This window comes from Galeopterus variegatus, unplaced genomic scaffold, assembly GCF_000696425.1.
Source record: "Galeopterus variegatus unplaced genomic scaffold, G_variegatus-3.0.2 Scaffold1564, whole genome shotgun sequence".
Taxonomy (NCBI): Eukaryota; Metazoa; Chordata; class Mammalia; order Dermoptera; family Cynocephalidae; genus Galeopterus; species Galeopterus variegatus.
Genome location: NW_007727675.1, coordinates 213,809 through 230,800, shown reverse-complemented (window position 1 = coordinate 230,800; position 16,992 = coordinate 213,809). Strand labels below are relative to the sequence as shown.

The window sequence follows — 16,992 nt, the reverse complement described above, 5'->3', positions numbered from 1 at the left end:
ATAATAACAAGAAGAAAGTTCGGTACTGAAGAGTTTCAACTTCCTCCCCCAGAGCAAACCATATACTGAAATGAGTAGTTAACAATTAGTAAAAGAATGGATAAATTCACATTTTACTACCCTGTCTTTATAGCCTAAAGAGGGCACTAGCAAGAAAAAAAAAAGTCCAACTAGACAGCTGAATGGGGGAGCTGAGGCAGAGAAGCCCAACATCTAGATTAATATTGGGGTCTTGGAGTTATCTAGGGTGTGATGAAAGTTATAGTCCTTTGCCTTCCAAAACCACACATTTTTACATAAAATTTGTACACAAATTTTGCATAAAATTTCAAAAGGCTCGTAAACCCTTTGGTGCCCATGCATGGACCTCAGATGTAAAGAAGTCCTGGCCTAATTTCTAGAATGTACTCAACAATATAGTTGTCCACAGAGATGCACATATTAAAACGCTCTCTGTCACATTCTTTATAATAGCAAAAGACCAGAACTGATCTAAAGGGCTATCGAGAGGTGGCTAATTCGGTAACGTCATAGCCAATAACAAAAATGGGATGGATTTATGAGTGCCCCATGAGACAAATACCAAAATGCATCGAGAGCAAAAACACAAGGTATAGGACAATGGGTCAAGTATGACGTATAAACATAATATTTCTGAAAGCATACACAAGAAAATGGAAATAATGTTTGTGTCTGAGATGGGGGACTGAACCCATAAGGGATTTGAAGTTGGAAGAAAAATTACTTTTATTTTTTATCCGTTATTATATTTTTAACTAAAAAAAAAACTAATTGGAGGTAAATGGATGGATGGATGGATGTGGAGAGAGAGAAACAGAAAGAGAGGCTGCTAGTTTTAAAAGAACTCCTGGCCTAGCTAAGTCCCCAAATATCCCCAGCCTTGAGAATAATTGGTATCATAAAACATTTGGCACCAAGACATAAATAGGTAAGTATCTCGTAAATGCTTTTCCCAGCTCAGGCTGCTGCTGCCACTCAGAGCTGCTGAACTTCTCTCCCACAGCGTGGCTTTTCTGGCTTTTCCTCTTGCTGAGTCAATTATGGGCATTACAACAGCACCACCAATATTATTTTTTAAAGGCTGATGTTATTCACGAAATACCCATTAAACCAATCTCCTTGCTCCATTTACAGCCATCTTAAGGGTAAATCCAGATGGTACAAATTATGCATATTCAAGCTCAATCTGCATGAGGCCCATCATCAAATAGCCATTATCAGTCTTAGAGCCTTCTGCTGCCTGACAGCCACAGGTGTGTCCAGGTGAGAAGAACAGTGACCTTTCAGGAGATGGCTGGGCTCTCTAGGTCTGGGCAAACCATTTCCCCCAAGGGCTGCATTTGCCTTTGAATCTGAACAGTTAGCAACAGCTACTAGGGTTGCTTGGTAACCAGGTAGCTGTGCCTCGTTTTCTTAGCAGGGGGACAGGATTGCATCTCCCTCCCACACGGCCCTGCTCACCACTTAACCCTGGTTTGGCCAGGAAGATCCAGATGCCCCGGAGACTCTCCTGCAGAGCCAGCTCCCCCTGGCTCTGTCCTTGCCATGGCTCCTCATGGTTCATCAAAGAGATTGCCACTGTTTACCTTTTTTTGATTGACAGGCACTGAATCTCCCCCCACCCCACTGACATGGCCTGAAAAATTAAAAAATGGAATAAAATAAAGTGTGGCTAACTTTTTCATCCTAAAGAAGTCTCCAAATCAGGAATGTAAAGTCTTCATTGGGGCACACAAGTGCCCTACCACAGTACTGCTGGTAAGAATCAGGAGAAAGGCCTGTGTCCCTGCGTTCCCGGGACTCAGCCCGAAAAGTGACAAGTTTGACTTGAATACCATGCCCCACCCTCATCACCAAAGGCAGTCTACAATAAAAGAACAGAACACAACACCTAAGTCACTCTAATATGAGTATAAATGGCATGTGTGATTGGAGGCAGGGGGCAGAATTGTCATTCTAAACCTCTATTAAGTTCACATTAGAAGGGTTTTTACTTCCCGGTTATATCCCACGTGGGAAGTTGTGGGAGGCAGTGACGACTGACCCACGTGGAGAAGAGATCCGAGATCTCCGTGAATGATTCATGCAGGACATGGTCTGAACTCAGATTATCAAGAACTGCCTGGTTCAGTTTCCTTACTTGAAAAACAAGGAGGTTGAATGAGGTGGCCCCCAAAGCCCCCTCCAGCTCTGACATTTTAAAGAGTCCGTGATTCTCGTACTGCTAAAGGCCGGCCTGGCCTCACAGCTGCACTGATGTGGCCGCTGCAGTGCCCCCTGAGGGAGGGGCACAGCTGTAACTTTTTCACATTTGCTCTTCCCAAGGGCTCGAGATCATTGTCATTTAGAGATGGTGAAAAGATCCCATTAAAATGCCAGCATGGAAATGTGAAAAGACTTTTCAACCTTAAGTCACTACTGTGAAGACAGTGACTAGTCACCAATTTGTCTTCCCTGAGCTCAGTGTAAGCAAGGAGGTGCCCATCCTCCACGCCAGATGTGTGGTTTTTGTTTCCAAATCCAGATCCTACAGAGGAAGTGGGAGAGCAAGGGGTGTTACCACAGCACCCAGGAGTTTCCACCAGGATTAAATGTGGGACTGCTTAAATAAATTCAAAAGAAAAGAAAGGCATCCAACTTTCTTCATGTTAATTGGCCCTTAATTTAGCCAAATGTCCCCCCAGTGATCAACATAAGAGCACGGAGGGGAGGAGTCTGATCCTGAGGTTGGAAAACAGCGTATTCCATTACATCACATCCAACTTTCTTCATGTTAATTGGCCCTTAATTTAGCCAAATGTCCCCCCAGTGATCAACGTAAGAGCACGGAGGGGAGGAGTCTGATCCTGAGGTTGGAAAACAGCGTATTCCATTACATCATCAACTTCGCACAGGGCAATAGCCCAAGCTGTGCCTTTCCCCACTGAGACTAAGGAATTGCCATCGGATTCCTCTCCAGGGACACGTGCTCTCTAACTCATGAGAAAAGGCATGATTTTGCTGTCTGTGTCTTTAGGTTTTCTGGCTCCAAACTGAATCAGTGAGACAAACATCCACAGTTTCCCAGATGAATCAAAAAGATGAAAGTCACATACATGAAAAGGAGAATTATGTGTTGGTCAGAGAGAGGGAGATAAAGGGACAAATGCTGACACTCCCTAACCCAAATCAGCCCCATCCCCATCAGAGTGACCCTTGTCCATGTGTCCAATTTGAAAAGATGGTCAAAAGGTACCATGACCTCCTGCATACTAAGCAGGTGTTTTCGAGAACAAACGAGAAACCAAGCCTCCAGGCCAGACAGCGGTCCAGTTCCATGCAACAGTGGAGTGAGTAATTTGGAGGACGGGACAGAGTACTGGCATTTGCCCTGGCATTCCCCCCACCACCAGCCGCAAGCCTGTGCTGTCTGACTTTGCTCAGGGCCTGCAGCAGGGAGCTTGCCTGAAAGAAGCCCAGCTCTACCTATCCGGATGGAAAGTTCACTCTCAGGGAAGAGCAGCGTGGGACCCTCGGGATCCGCTTTCTTCTTCATCAACGCAGAGTCAAAGTTCAGTGCCAGGGCCGTCTGGGGGTCTTCTGCTACACCCTGAAACAAGAGACAGTAACATCACTATAGCACCTCTGCTATGTTCACCCCCCCCAGACCCTTCCAGCTCACAGGTGCTGAGGCACCTCACCGATCTCTATCAAGAGCCCCAGGGCTGAGCCAGTCCCTGGGCCAGTCCCTCAGCTGACCCCGCTGTTAGACCAGGCTGGGTCATTAGAAAGATGACAAGCTTTCTGGGTTCCAAAAAACAAGATCTGAGGGGTCAGTGCTGATCCCAGAAATGGAAAAAACACTGAGAAAGCTCGGGGCCCACAAATCAAAACCCCACGACACACCTCATCACCACCAGGCAAATGGCACAATGGACTTAGCTCCTGATCTGTCAAAAGAAACCCGTATGGCAGGTTTACTCGGATGGCTGCCTCGGTACAGGAACCAAGGTCAACACGTTTAGGAATTTGCCATCTTGGTGCTTCTCATGAGATCAAAAGAGGAAGAGATCTAAAGCATCTCCAAGGAAAGCAATAGTGAGAACTGCAAAGAACACATGAGTATTTGGGGTCGAAATGGCTTTGACTAGTTAATTCGACTGTTTGGCATTAACCAGGCAAAGTTGTGCATTTGATCTGCATGTTCATTGAACACGTATTTATTGACCGCTGACTCTGTGCATACGTCGTGAACACGATGAAGTCCCAGCTCTTACAGAGCTTGTGTTCCACTTGGGAGCAAACACACAAATCGGCAGTGGGGCGGTAAACTTCTCTTCCAAAGGCATCACGTGGGACTCTGCTGACCACTTACAAATGCACAGGATATCAACGGGAACAAGACAGATGGTGACTCAATCAACTATACAAATATCTCCACTTTCATCCAGATACCTCAAAGCTAAGGGAGAATCTTCTCAATGGGCAAAACCAGCAGATATATCTTGAAAACCAGGTGTCTTAGTCTGTTCAGGCTTCTATAACAAAGTATGACATACTAGGTAATTTATAAACAACAGAAATTTATTGCTCAGAGTTCTGGAGGCTAAGAAGTCCAAGATCAAGGTGCCAGCAGAGTTGGTGCCGGGGGAGGGTCCACTTCCAGGTTCACAGATGGCACCTTCTAGCTGTGTCCCCATATGGTGGAAGGGGCCAGGGGTTTCTCTCAGGCATCTTTTATTAGGGCACTAACCCATTTATGAGGGCTCTACCCTCATGACCTAATCACCTCCCAAAGGTCCCACCTCCTAAACCATCACCTTGGAGGTCAGGATTTCAATATATAAATTTTGAGAGGACACAAACATTCAGACCATAGCACCAGGCAAAAATAGTTCCAAACAAACAGAAGTTTCTATTTAAAATATTTGAGTCTAATACGGTAGAAAAGAAGGTGTATCATCCAATCACGTAAATGCATCCATTTATAAGAAAATGAGAAAAATGTTTTCCTGAGTAAGTCTCTTTCATGAAAAAATGTCACAAAAGGTATTCCAGACTGTGTTTTACACACACACACACACACACACCTTGTTTTCTATTGTCATGATCATCTGGAATAAGAAAGATACCCTAAGGATTCAGACATTTTATTTCATCATTTCTTTCCAATTAAATATTAAAAATGAATACATAAGCTCTTCCTCTCACATCTTCCCATCTGTCTCATTCATCAATATCGTCCTAACCCTCTATTCGTAGTGTTCTCTACAATGCACTTTAACAAGGGTGCTGACAACCCATTTAACCTTATTTTAAAAGAGAAAGAATAAAAAAGCATCCTAGCTCTGTTTGAGCCACCCTGGTTAAGGTTCTCAGGTCCCTCTGTAGAATCTGAGAATTCACCTTTTCTGTCAGACAAAAGAGGCAGCCGTCACGCTGTGTCATGGTCACGGCTGACACTACAGATGGACAGAATCCTGAGATAAGAGGAGGCTTTGAGAAGGCCAGCCTCTGCCTCTGCAGAACCCCCCCCCCAACCACCCCTAAGTGACAGCTGGTGTCTGTGGGATGTGCTATGAGCCATGGAGTCACAGCTCTTTGTTTGTTTATATGCTTTAATTATTTCTAATTCTACATCTCCTGCTGACATCAGAGGAATCACGGCAGCAATAAAAGACGTGTTTCACGATGCAAGTGTGTCAGCTGCTTTTCTTTCCTTTGTCTTCCTCCTTTTTATAATGTGATTGATGCACAACTCAGGGAAGGAATAGGAAAACCACTTTTTTACAGCAGAAATGCTGCCGCGGTAATACACTATGAGCCACAGCTGCTCATTTGATTGGAGCCCACCTAGCAAGGTGCAGCTTTCACAGACCACAGTTTTCATTTAGAACAATGGTTTTCAAACGGGTGATTTTGTCCCCCCAGGGGACCTTTGGCAATGGACATTTTCGAATGTCACAGCTGGGAGTGGGGGTGGCATCTCTGGTGGGTAGAGACCAAGCATGCTGCTAAACACCCTACAATGCTGAGGGACAGCCCCCACAACCAAGAATGACCCAGCCGAATGTCAACCGTGCTGAGGTTGAGAAACCCCACTTTACAAGGATTTAGGATGATCGGGGGCCCCAAACTCCCTATATTATTGGTAATATTGGGAACTCACAGGACCCCCTTTTGACTATGAAGAGAAGAATTTTGCCACTTTCTCTAGAAAGACTGCCTGCCTTCAGTATCCTGTATCTTTTTATTAAGTGCCAACTGTGTACCAGAGTTGTTCCAGGTACTAGCAATACCAGAGGGCCTGGTGCCCTATCCTAATCTTGCATTCTCCAAGACAGACCATAATAAACGATCAACAGTAAACTAACAAACAAGAGTGGCAGCTAGTGATAATGTTAAGAAGAAAAGTAAGTCTGATACGTAGTTTGTACCCGTCCTAGTGCAGTAGCAACAGGTACTGGGGCCTAGTTTTGTGCCGGCAATGTTCTAAGCATGTTACATGAGCTAGCCTGTTACTACATATAAAGATGGACGGTTCCTTTAGGTAAGATGCTGAGGGAGTCCTCTCAGAAGGTGGCCTTTAGGGCCAGCCCGTGGCTCACTCGGGAGAGTGCGGTGCTGATAAAACCAAGGCCACGGGTTCGGATCCCTATCTAGGGATGGCCAGTTAGCTCACTTGGGAGAGCATGGCGCTGACAACACCAAGTCATGGGTTGGGATCCTCTTACCAGTCATGTTTAAAAAATAAAAATAAAAATAAAAATAAAAATAAAAAAGAAGGCGGTGTTTGGGCAACAGGGTGAAAATATGGGANTAAATAGGTAAGTATCTCGTAAATGCTTTTCCCAGCTCAGGCTGCTGCTGCCACTCAGAGCTGCTGAACTTCTCTCCCACAGCGTGGCTTTTCTGGCTTTTCCTCTTGCTGAGTCAATTATGGGCATTACAACAGCACCACCAATATTATTTTTTAAAGGCTGATGTTATTCACGAAATACCCATTAAACCAATCTCCTTGCTCCATTTACAGCCATCTTAAGGGTAAATCCAGATGGTACAAATTATGCATATTCAAGCTCAATCTGCATGAGGCCTATCATCAAATAGCCATTATCAGTCTTAGAGCCTTCTGCTGCCTGACAGCCACAGGTGTGTCCAGGTGAGAAGAACAGTGACCTTTCAGGAGATGGCTGGGCTCTCTAGGTCTGGGCAAACCATTTCCCCCAAGGGCTGCATTTGCCTTTGAATCTGAACAGTTAGCAACAGCTACTAGGGTTGCTTGGTAACCAGGTAGCTGTGCCTCGTTTTCTTAGCAGGGGGACAGGATTGCATCTCCCTCCCACACGGCCCTGCTCACCACTTAACCCTGGTTTGGCCAGGAAGATCCAGATGCCCCGGAGACTCTCCTGCAGAGCCAGCTCCCCCTGGCTCTGTCCTTGCCATGGCTCCTCATGGTTCATCAAAGAGATTGCCACTGTTTACCTTTTTTTGATTGACAGGCACTGAATCTCCCCCCACCCCACTGACATGGCCTGAAAAATTAAAAAATGGAATAAAATAAAGTGTGGCTAACTTTTTCATCCTAAAGAAGTCTCCAAATCAGGAATGTAAAGTCTTCATTGGGGCACACAAGTGCCCTACCACAGTACTGCTGGTAAGAATCAGGAGAAAGGCCTGTGTCCCTGCGTTCCCGGGACTCAGCCCGAAAAGTGACAAGTTTGACTTGAATACCATGCCCCACCCTCATCACCAAAGGCAGTCTACAATAAAAGAACAGAACACAACACCTAAGTCACTCTAATATGAGTATAAATGGCATGTGTGATTGGAGGCAGGGGGCAGAATTGTCATTCTAAACCTCTATTAAGTTCACATTAGAAGGGTTTTTACTTCCCGGTTATATCCCACGTGGGAAGTTGTGGGAGGCAGTGACGACTGACCCACGTGGAGAAGAGATCCGAGATCTCCGTGAATGATTCATGCAGGACATGGTCTGAACTCAGATTATCAAGAACTGCCTGGTTCAGTTTCCTTACTTGAAAAACAAGGAGGTTGAATGAGGTGGCCCCCAAAGCCCCCTCCAGCTCTGACATTTTAAAGAGTCCGTGATTCTCGTACTGCTAAAGGCCGGCCTGGCCTCACAGCTGCACTGATGTGGCCGCTGCAGTGCCCCCTGAGGGAGGGGCACAGCTGTAACTTTTCCACATTTGCTCTTCCCAAGGGCTCGAGATCATTGTCATTTAGAGATGGTGAAAAGATCCCATTAAAATGCCAGCATGGAAATGTGAAAAGACTTTTCAACCTTAAGTCACTACTGTGAAGACAGTGACCAGTCACCAATTTGTCTTCCCTGAGCTCAGTGTAAGCAAGGAGGTGCCCATCCTCCACGCCAGATGTGTGGTTTTTGTTTCCAAATCCAGATCCTACAGAGGAAGTGGGAGAGCAAGGGGTGTTACCACAGCACCCAGGAGTTTCCACCAGGATTAAATGTGGGACTGCTTAAATAAATTCAAAAGAAAAGAAAGGCATCCAACTTTCTTCATGTTAATTGGCCCTTAATTTAGCCAAATGTCCCCCCAGTGATCAACGTAAGAGCACGGAGGGGAGGAGTCTGATCCTGAGGTTGGAAAACAGCGTATTCCATTACATCGTCAACTTCGCACAGGGCAATAGCCCAAGCTGTGCCTTTCCCCACTGAGACTAAGGAATTGCCATCGGATTCCTCTCCAGGGACACGTGCTCTCTAACTCATGAGAAAAGGCATGATTTTGCTGTCTGTGTCTTTAGGTTTTCTGGCTCCAAACTGAATCAGTGAGACAAACATCCACAGTTTCCCAGATGAATCAAAAAGATGAAAGTCACATACATGAAAAGGAGAATTATGTGTTGGTCAGAGAGAGGGAGATAAAGGGACAAATGCTGACACTCCCTAATCTAAGCATGTTACATGAGCTAGCCTGTTACTACATATAAAGATGGACGGTTCCTTTAGGTAAGATGCTGAGGGAGTCCTCTCAGAAGGTGGCCTTTAGGGCCAGCCCGTGGCTCACTCGGGAGAGTGCGGTGCTGATAAAACCAAGGCCACGGGTTCGGATCCCTATCTAGGGATGGCCAGTTAGCTCACTTGGGAGAGCATGGCGCTGACAACACCAAGTCATGGGTTGGGATCCTCTTACCAGTCATGTTTAAAAAATAAAAATAAAAATAAAAATAAAAATAAAAAAGAAGGCGGTGTTTGGGCAACAGGGTGAAAATATGGGAGAAACAAACATGGGCTCTTCATCCCCTCCATGTGCTTCTACCACTTGATCGATCTATACTCCATTGGTGGCATTGCTTTATTTGAGCATTTTGGGGGACAGAGGGAGGGGACAGCTCCTTGCAGATCCCTACACCTGGCCACACTCTCCACGTGTCTCTGATCCCAGGCACCAGCCTCCCAAGACTCTGTTCACTCTCCCTCTGAGATTTCCAACACTCCCCAATCTCCACTCTCAATTGTCAACGAGGAGAACAGAGAAATACACCTCTTGCAATTTCAAGGAACAGCCCCAGAGGGAGACGCCAACCTGGAGGCACCTGCTGAGCCAAGGTGGCTCTCAGCCTGCTGGGGTGACACCACCTCTCCCTACATGGAGCCCCGTCTGCTCACTGGGCATGGGGACTGCAGGTGAAGGGGCACTGAAGTTCGTTACCAGGACACCTTAAATAAAGTCTTGGCCTGTGCAGGAGCGACAGGACCCCAGGAGAAATTCCTTCTGTACATCCCTTCTTCTTTACTTGATGTGATTTCTTACATTTCTGGGGCTTTTCTTTTTTTAAATCTCTGCAATGCTTTTCTATTCACATACCTAGTTCAGTGTACCCCGCAAGGTCGGCAAAGTGAAAGCATGATCCCTTCCAGGGCAAACATTTGATGAATGCAAGTGGTTCTTGACCTAAGCTGCAGCCCTGAGTGTTGGAGCTCCTACCCATCAGAGGGGCAATGAGTCATTCCCCCGTCACCCCTCACCCCCTGCACAGTGCTTCAGTGGGCCCCCGGGCCTTTGATTTGCTGTGTCATCTTGCAGCTCCCAAATGTCCAGGTGCCACATTACAAAGGGCTCCTTCCCAAGCTGCAGGAATGCTCCCTTTCCTTCTCCCCTACCCCCCACCCTGAACCCCTTTGCCTGCCCTTCCTCCCCCAGCCCCACCCACTCCTCCAAATCTAGCTCAGTTCAGAAAGCCAAGAGTGGGCACTGGAAGCAGGGGGCAACACCCACCCAGGGCCATATAATTTGAGATTACTGTCCTCTTGTAATGCAATTATCATCATCGTATTATTATTATGGGGATGCACCTACTGGGGCCAGTCCGTAGCTCAGAATAAACACAGCAGCTTCCACCCACTCTCCTTCAGTATCCTGTATCTTTTTATTAAGTGCCAACTGTGTACCAGAGTTGTTCCAGGTACTAGCAATACCAGAGGGCCTGGTGCCCTATCCTAATCTTGCATTCTCCAAGACAGACCATAATAAACGATCAACAGTAAACTAACAAACAAGAGTGGCAGCTAGTGATAATGTTAAGAAGAAAAGTAAGTCTGATACGTAGTTTGTACCCGTCCTAGTGCAGTAGCAACAGGTACTGGGGCCTAGTTTTGTGCCGGCAATGTTCTAAGCATGTTACATGAGCTAGCCTGTTACTACATATAAAGATGGACGGTTCCTTTAGGTAAGATGCTGAGGGAGTCCTCTCAGAAGGTGGCCTTTAGGGCCAGCCCGTGGCTCACTCGGGAGAGTGCGGTGCTGATAAAACCAAGGCCACGGGTTCGGATCCCTATCTAGGGATGGCCGGTTAGCTCACTTGGGAGAGCATGGCGCTGACAACACCAAGTCATGGGTTGGGATCCTCTTACCAGTCATGTTTAAAAAATAAAAATAAAAATAAAAAAGAAGGCGGTGTTTGGGCAACAGGGTGAAAATATGGGAGAAACAAACATGGGCTCTTCATCCCCTCCATGTGCTTCTACCACTTGATCGATCTATACTCCATTGGTGGCATTGCTTTATTTGAGCATTTTGGGGGACAGAGGGAGGGGACAGCTCCTTGCAGATCCCTACACCTGGCCACACTCTCCACGTGTCTCTGATCCCAGGCACCAGCCTCCCAAGACTCTGTTCACTCTCCCTCTGAGATTTCCAACACTCCCCAATCTCCACTCTCAATTGTCAACGAGGAGAACAGAGAAATACACCTCTTGCAATTTCAAGGAACAGCCCCAGAGGGAGACGCCAACCTGGAGGCACCTGCTGAGCCAAGGTGGCTCTCAGCCTGCTGGGGTGACACCACCTCTCCCTACATGGAGCCCTGTCTGCTCACTGGGCATGGGGACTGCAGGTGAAGGGGCACTGAAGTTCGTTACCAGGACACCTTAAATAAAGTCTTGGCCTGTGCAGGAGCGACAGGACCCCAGGAGAAATTCCTTCTGTACATCCCTTCTTCTTTACTTGATGTGATTTCTTACATTTCTGGGGCTTTTCTTTTTTTAAATCTCTGCAATGCTTTTCTATTCACATACCTAGTTCAGTGTACCCCGCAAGGTCGGCAAAGTGAAAGCATGATCCCTTCCAGGGCAAACATTTGATGAATGCAAGTGGTTCTTGACCTAAGCTGCAGCCCTGAGTGTTGGAGCTCCTACCCATCAGAGGGGCAATGAGTCATTCCCCCGTCACCCCTCACCCCCTGCACAGTGCTTCAGTGGGCCCCCGGGCCTTTGATTTGCTGTGTCATCTTGCAGCTCCCAAATGTCCAGGTGCCACATTACAAAGGGCTCCTTCCCAAGCTGCAGGAATGCTCCCTTTCCTTCTCCCCTACCCCCCACCCTGAACCCCTTTGCCTGCCCTTCCTCCCCCAGCCCCACCCACTCCTCCAAATCTAGCTCAGTTCAGAAAGCCAAGAGTGGGCACTGGAAGCAGGGGGCAACACCCACCCAGGGCCATATAATTTGAGATTACTGTCCTCTTGTAATGCAATTATCATCATCGTATTATTATTATGGGGATGCACCTACTGGGGCCAGTCCGTGGCTCAGAATAAACACAGCAGCTTCCACCCACTCTGGAAAGGCCATGCAAAGAAGCAGGAACTGGAGAAAAATGTACTTTCCAGAAGGAAAAGAGAGGTGGAGAGAAAGGGAAAGAAGGACAAGCAGGAACTGGAGAAAAATGTACTTTCCAGAAGGAAAAGAGAGGTGGAGAGAAAGGGAAAGAAGGACAAAATAAAATAAAGGAGGGGAGAGGGGCAGGAGGCCAGAAAGTAGCCCCACAGAATGCCTTACATTAAGACAAAAAGGCTTCAAAAGCAAAACGTACATCTCCTTCAAGAATAAAATCCAGATGCTGTTCATTGCAGTTTGCTGTTCTAGGCACAAGGAAGACAACTGCTGGTTGCAGATGTCTCTAGACCCCACCCCACCCCCAAAAAAGTCACAAAAGGAATAGGCCAGAGCATCACCAAAGGGACACGGCCGTCTCCAAATGAAGTCTGTAATGGCAAACTAAAGACCCCATGCAAAGCACAACTGGATAAATGGCATTAGCTGACAAAGCACTGCAGGTTCTGCAGCACCCAAAACTCATTGCAAGCAGCTTGCCACGTTTGCTCCAAGTCCCTGGTGTGTGTCATTGCTACTAACTGTGTCAGGGGGAGGCAAAGTAGACCAACCTCTAATGCCAGCCAGAGTATGAGAGGCAAGCCTGACTTCACCAAACCCACACACGCCATCTAGCACATTAATTCAGGTTGGGGAGCTCGGGTAACCTTTTCCTGAGGTTTCATTCAACTCAGGCTGTGATGACTCTGAGCTTCCCCAGCCCCTGTGGAGTGCAGTCTCTTTAACTGAGGTCTGTCCACAGATCAGAACTCCCTGAGGAAGGGCCAGGAGAAAGGCCAGGGATTAAATGGTGCCCCCTGCCAGCCCCAGCTAAAGCGAGGTCAGTGTTACACCCCGGTGGAGAAGGGAACAGGGACAGTGAGAGGGGCCTCGCCCCCAGGCACTCAGGACGGGGTGACGCAGGGGAAGGGTCTGGCAAGCGACCCACCTGGGTCCTGGAGTGGGCTCTGCCTTCTCCTCTGCCACAGCCCCTGCCTCCTGCCCTCCCCACTTAAACCAGCCACACAAGGTGATGTTAAATAATTGATGCTGTTTTTATTACTGAGAAGTTGCCATAATCATGGCACTTGTAACACAATCTTAAATTATTCCACATAATGGAAAAAAATTAAATGTTGCCCCTGAACATCAGCCAGAATATGGATGTTGCTTACATAACAGATGACCTTCTCTTGCGGGGGAGCCCGGCACCCAGGGCTGGGCTACCTCAGGGTGACGAGCAGCCAGCCTCAAAGCAAATTGGGCACACAGAATGGCATAGACACTGAGGCGGAGGGTACAGTCTTGACTCAGGCCCTATTAGGCAGGTCACTGCTGTCTTCTTTGCCTCAGTTTACCTATATATCCTGGGATCATAAGTCATAGTCAAGATCCCTAGAGACAAGGAGAATGACAATTCAAAATCCTAGATCTCCTACTGGTTTTGAAGTCCAATTCTTCTTGCCTTGTCCAAGGCACTAGCATTGTGCCTCTAACTCAGCTGCAGTCCTTTCCCCCTGCAGCAATAGTGCTACGTTCAGTCAGTGGTCAGCGTGGTAGGCTTTAAATTATTCCACACTTGCATCTTTTAAAATCCTGTCTGAAGAAGCCTGAGCTCCCTCCTCCAGGAAGCCTTCCTGGATACAGTCAGCCTGGTCTGGATGAAACATGCCCCCAGGTCCTCCCCTGACATTCTGGACATGCTTCTGTCATACATTTACCAAACTGCAGGCTAACCTCTCCACTTTCTTGGCCATCTCAACACCATGAGGCCCTTAAAGCAGGAGCTGTGTCTTGCGGCTCTACTGTCAGGGCCCAATTCATGACCAGAGTGTTCAATAATTCAATTAATTTACCCACATGAACTAAACTACAAAATCTCTACAACAAGAGGAAAATGTTGCGTAACACAGAAGAAGACCCAGGTAACCATAAAGTGGTTAGACCCTGAGAAAGGAGAAGGGGATTAGTGCAGACAGGGGACGAAAAGGCTTAAAATTTAAAGACATCCTAGTTAATAGGAAAAAGCATGACTTTCTATCCTCTTGATGATTGGGTGAAATCATCAGTAGCAACCCTGAGACCATGTGAGGATGGGTAACTACCTACCCTGTGACTCTCCAACCAAACATTCCACTTCTATTTTCCTTTCTGGCAGAAATACTCAGAGTGGGGCAGCCCAGCTCACTCCCTTTTAAGATAAGATCTTTCTACCCTGAAGCCCACCATCCCTCCATAGCCACATTTTCTAGCTTCCACCCCATCTCCTCCAGAACCTTAGCCTGAAGCTTAATAAGGGCAGAAGTTAATTATGGACTTCTGGTTATATTTAAGATACATGAGTAGGCTATTACTGAAACTGCCTTTTGAGGGACAAAACCTTCTCCTATTTCTGATGCCAAATAACTATTCATAATCAAGCCTATTTAATCACATAAAACAGACTTTAAAGCACCACGTGGCTCTGCAAAGATACAGCTGTATGAGAATCTGCAAAGATAGCCCTCCAAAAGCTGTTCCAGGTAAGCAACTCTATGCCTGTATTCCAAAGAGCTAAGTCTCCCACTAGCACGGTTGGCAGAGAAACGGGGCTTGGCAGAGTTTTCCAAACCATTATGCTTTTTCTTTTAGCTTAAAATATAATTTTCCTTAAAACAATAATAGAAATCTAAAGGAATGCAAGTACCTAAGCATAATGAAGTATTTATTGGCTTACGAATCCTCCATGTTCTTAATCTAATCCTAGACCTAGTCCTAGACTTTATTAAAATATAACAATATAATCCACTATGAGCCTTTTCTGGCTTCTCAAGAGTCTGAGAACTTCCAGTTGGCGAATCCTCCATGTTCTTAATCTAATCCTAGACCTAGTCCTAGACTTTATTAAAATATAACACTATAATCCACTATGAGCCTTTTCTGGCTTCTCAAGAGTCTGAGAACTTCCAGTTGATCTTTCTCTGACCTAGGTTATCCTTTTGGAGGGTATCAGATCCTTTCAGAAATCCACTAAAAACCAAGCTTTTCCTTCCCATAAAAATGTGTGCATATCAGGCACCTATTGCTAGATGACAAAACACCCCAAAACTTAGTGACTTAAAGCCAGTTATTATTGCTCTTTGGTCAACTGGGCATTGCTGCTAATTTGCCTAGGTGCACTCATGCACCTGTGGTCAGCTGGTGGCTCCTCCAGGGGTAGGACGGACTAGGATGGCATGTGCAGCTGGTGGCTGGCAGGGTGTTGGCCAGGAGTTGGCTGACCGTTGCCTGGGAAACATTGATTCTTCTCCATGGACCTCTCACCCTCCAGCATAGTAGATTGAGCTCTTTCACATGGTAAACTCAGCATCTAATGTCAAGTGCTTTTCAAGTCTCTGTTTGCATCACATTTGCTAGAGGTACCATCCCATTGACCAAAGCAAGTCCATGGCCATCGAGATCAAAGGGGTAGTACTTCTTATTGGAAGGATCTGCAATGTAACGTTGTCAGGTTATGGATGCCGACGGGGGAAGAATTTGTGGCCATTTTGCAGTCTACTGCAGCACATATACATGGACACACAACATATCACAATATGTGCAATGTGAGGAACCCCATGAATTTCCTGCAACTCTTTTTGGATTTCCAGACTACAAACAACAGCTCTAGTTTAAACCCACAAACTCAATCGCATTCACCTACAGCAGGGTTTCTCCAACAGGGACCCAAGGACACATTCTCAATAGTCTGAGTTTTATACAAAAATTTTTTAATTTTGTGTTTTCATTTAAATGATAATCTAACGAAGAAATAATATTAACCATCTGAGTCACTAGGGTAACCGCTTTAGAACCAAATCCTACTGCTGGATTTCGGTACCTTTGCGTTTGTGTTTACGATGGAGTGGGTACCAAGCAGCACTGCTTTAATTGCTGAAAGTTAATGAGAGCAGCACAGAGCAGGCTCAATAGACAGATGAAGTGTTAGAGCCATGCATGGGCCAAATTACTTCATATAGCCCTATATAGTTGATGAGGCTTTCCAAGCAGTTTTAGAACAGTGCTGGGAGAGCTGACTCCATCCAGCAGCTTACACGGGATAAAGCTGTCAGAACCAAAGGAATGCATCTAGAACTGGCACATGGCAATTGGTAGTTATTTTAGCAAAGCACCACCTGCCACGTTACAAAAATTTTGATGGTTTCAATTTTATCAGTTTTATTGTTTCAATTCGTGTTGACAAGTTTTTGGTTTTACGACTACTGAAGAGCCAAAAGCATAAGGCCTGATTTATTCCTAACTTCATGCTTGGGAGAGTTTTGTGCGTATACATAAGCATAGGATAGTACAGTAAAAATAGGTTGAATCAACCTTGGGAATGCATGAGCTTTATTTCCTTTAAAATGAATACGTGAGAGGGTACTTCAATAAGTTCATGAAAAAAATAGAATTAAAAGGTAATACGGATCTTTCTATGAACTTTTTAGGGAAAAAAAGCTGGCCCACTGCTTGAAAAAATAGAATTCCCTTCCTCCCTGTACTTTCCTCCCTATCAATGGCTGCTCAAAATATAGAAATTTCTGCCTTCGAATTACATGATGTCATAAGTCCATAGTGACCTAATCATTTTTTTTCCTATGCTCAAAAATAACAAAAACTGTTTAAGTCTCTATGCCATCTATACTCAAAGTATCACACTGACTGAGACACTATGCATACCTCTGAGCATCGACAAAAATCCCGTTCCTGACTCATTTCATCCTATGCAGTAATTTACCAGAGTTCCCTGTTTCATGAGCTGCTCCGAGGGAAAGGGTTCTCCAGACAAATACATATGGTAAAGTCCATTAATAAGACTCTGAGAATTCCCACAGCAA

General features: G+C 46.0%; 1 protein-coding gene across 1 annotated transcript in view; it reads right to left on the bottom strand.

The window, feature by feature from the left end:
* SLC39A11 (solute carrier family 39, member 11) overlaps positions 1–16,992 on the bottom strand; it is a gene marked incomplete at its 3' end in the record, with an annotated part of 243,513 nt that overhangs the window by 109,672 nt on the left and 116,849 nt on the right. Inside the window, exon 5 of the mRNA XM_008577694.1 lies at positions 3,487–3,610. Within this exon, the coding sequence (XP_008575916.1) occupies positions 3,487–3,610 (124 nt within the window). The remainder of the gene's footprint in view (positions 1–3,486; positions 3,611–16,992) is intronic.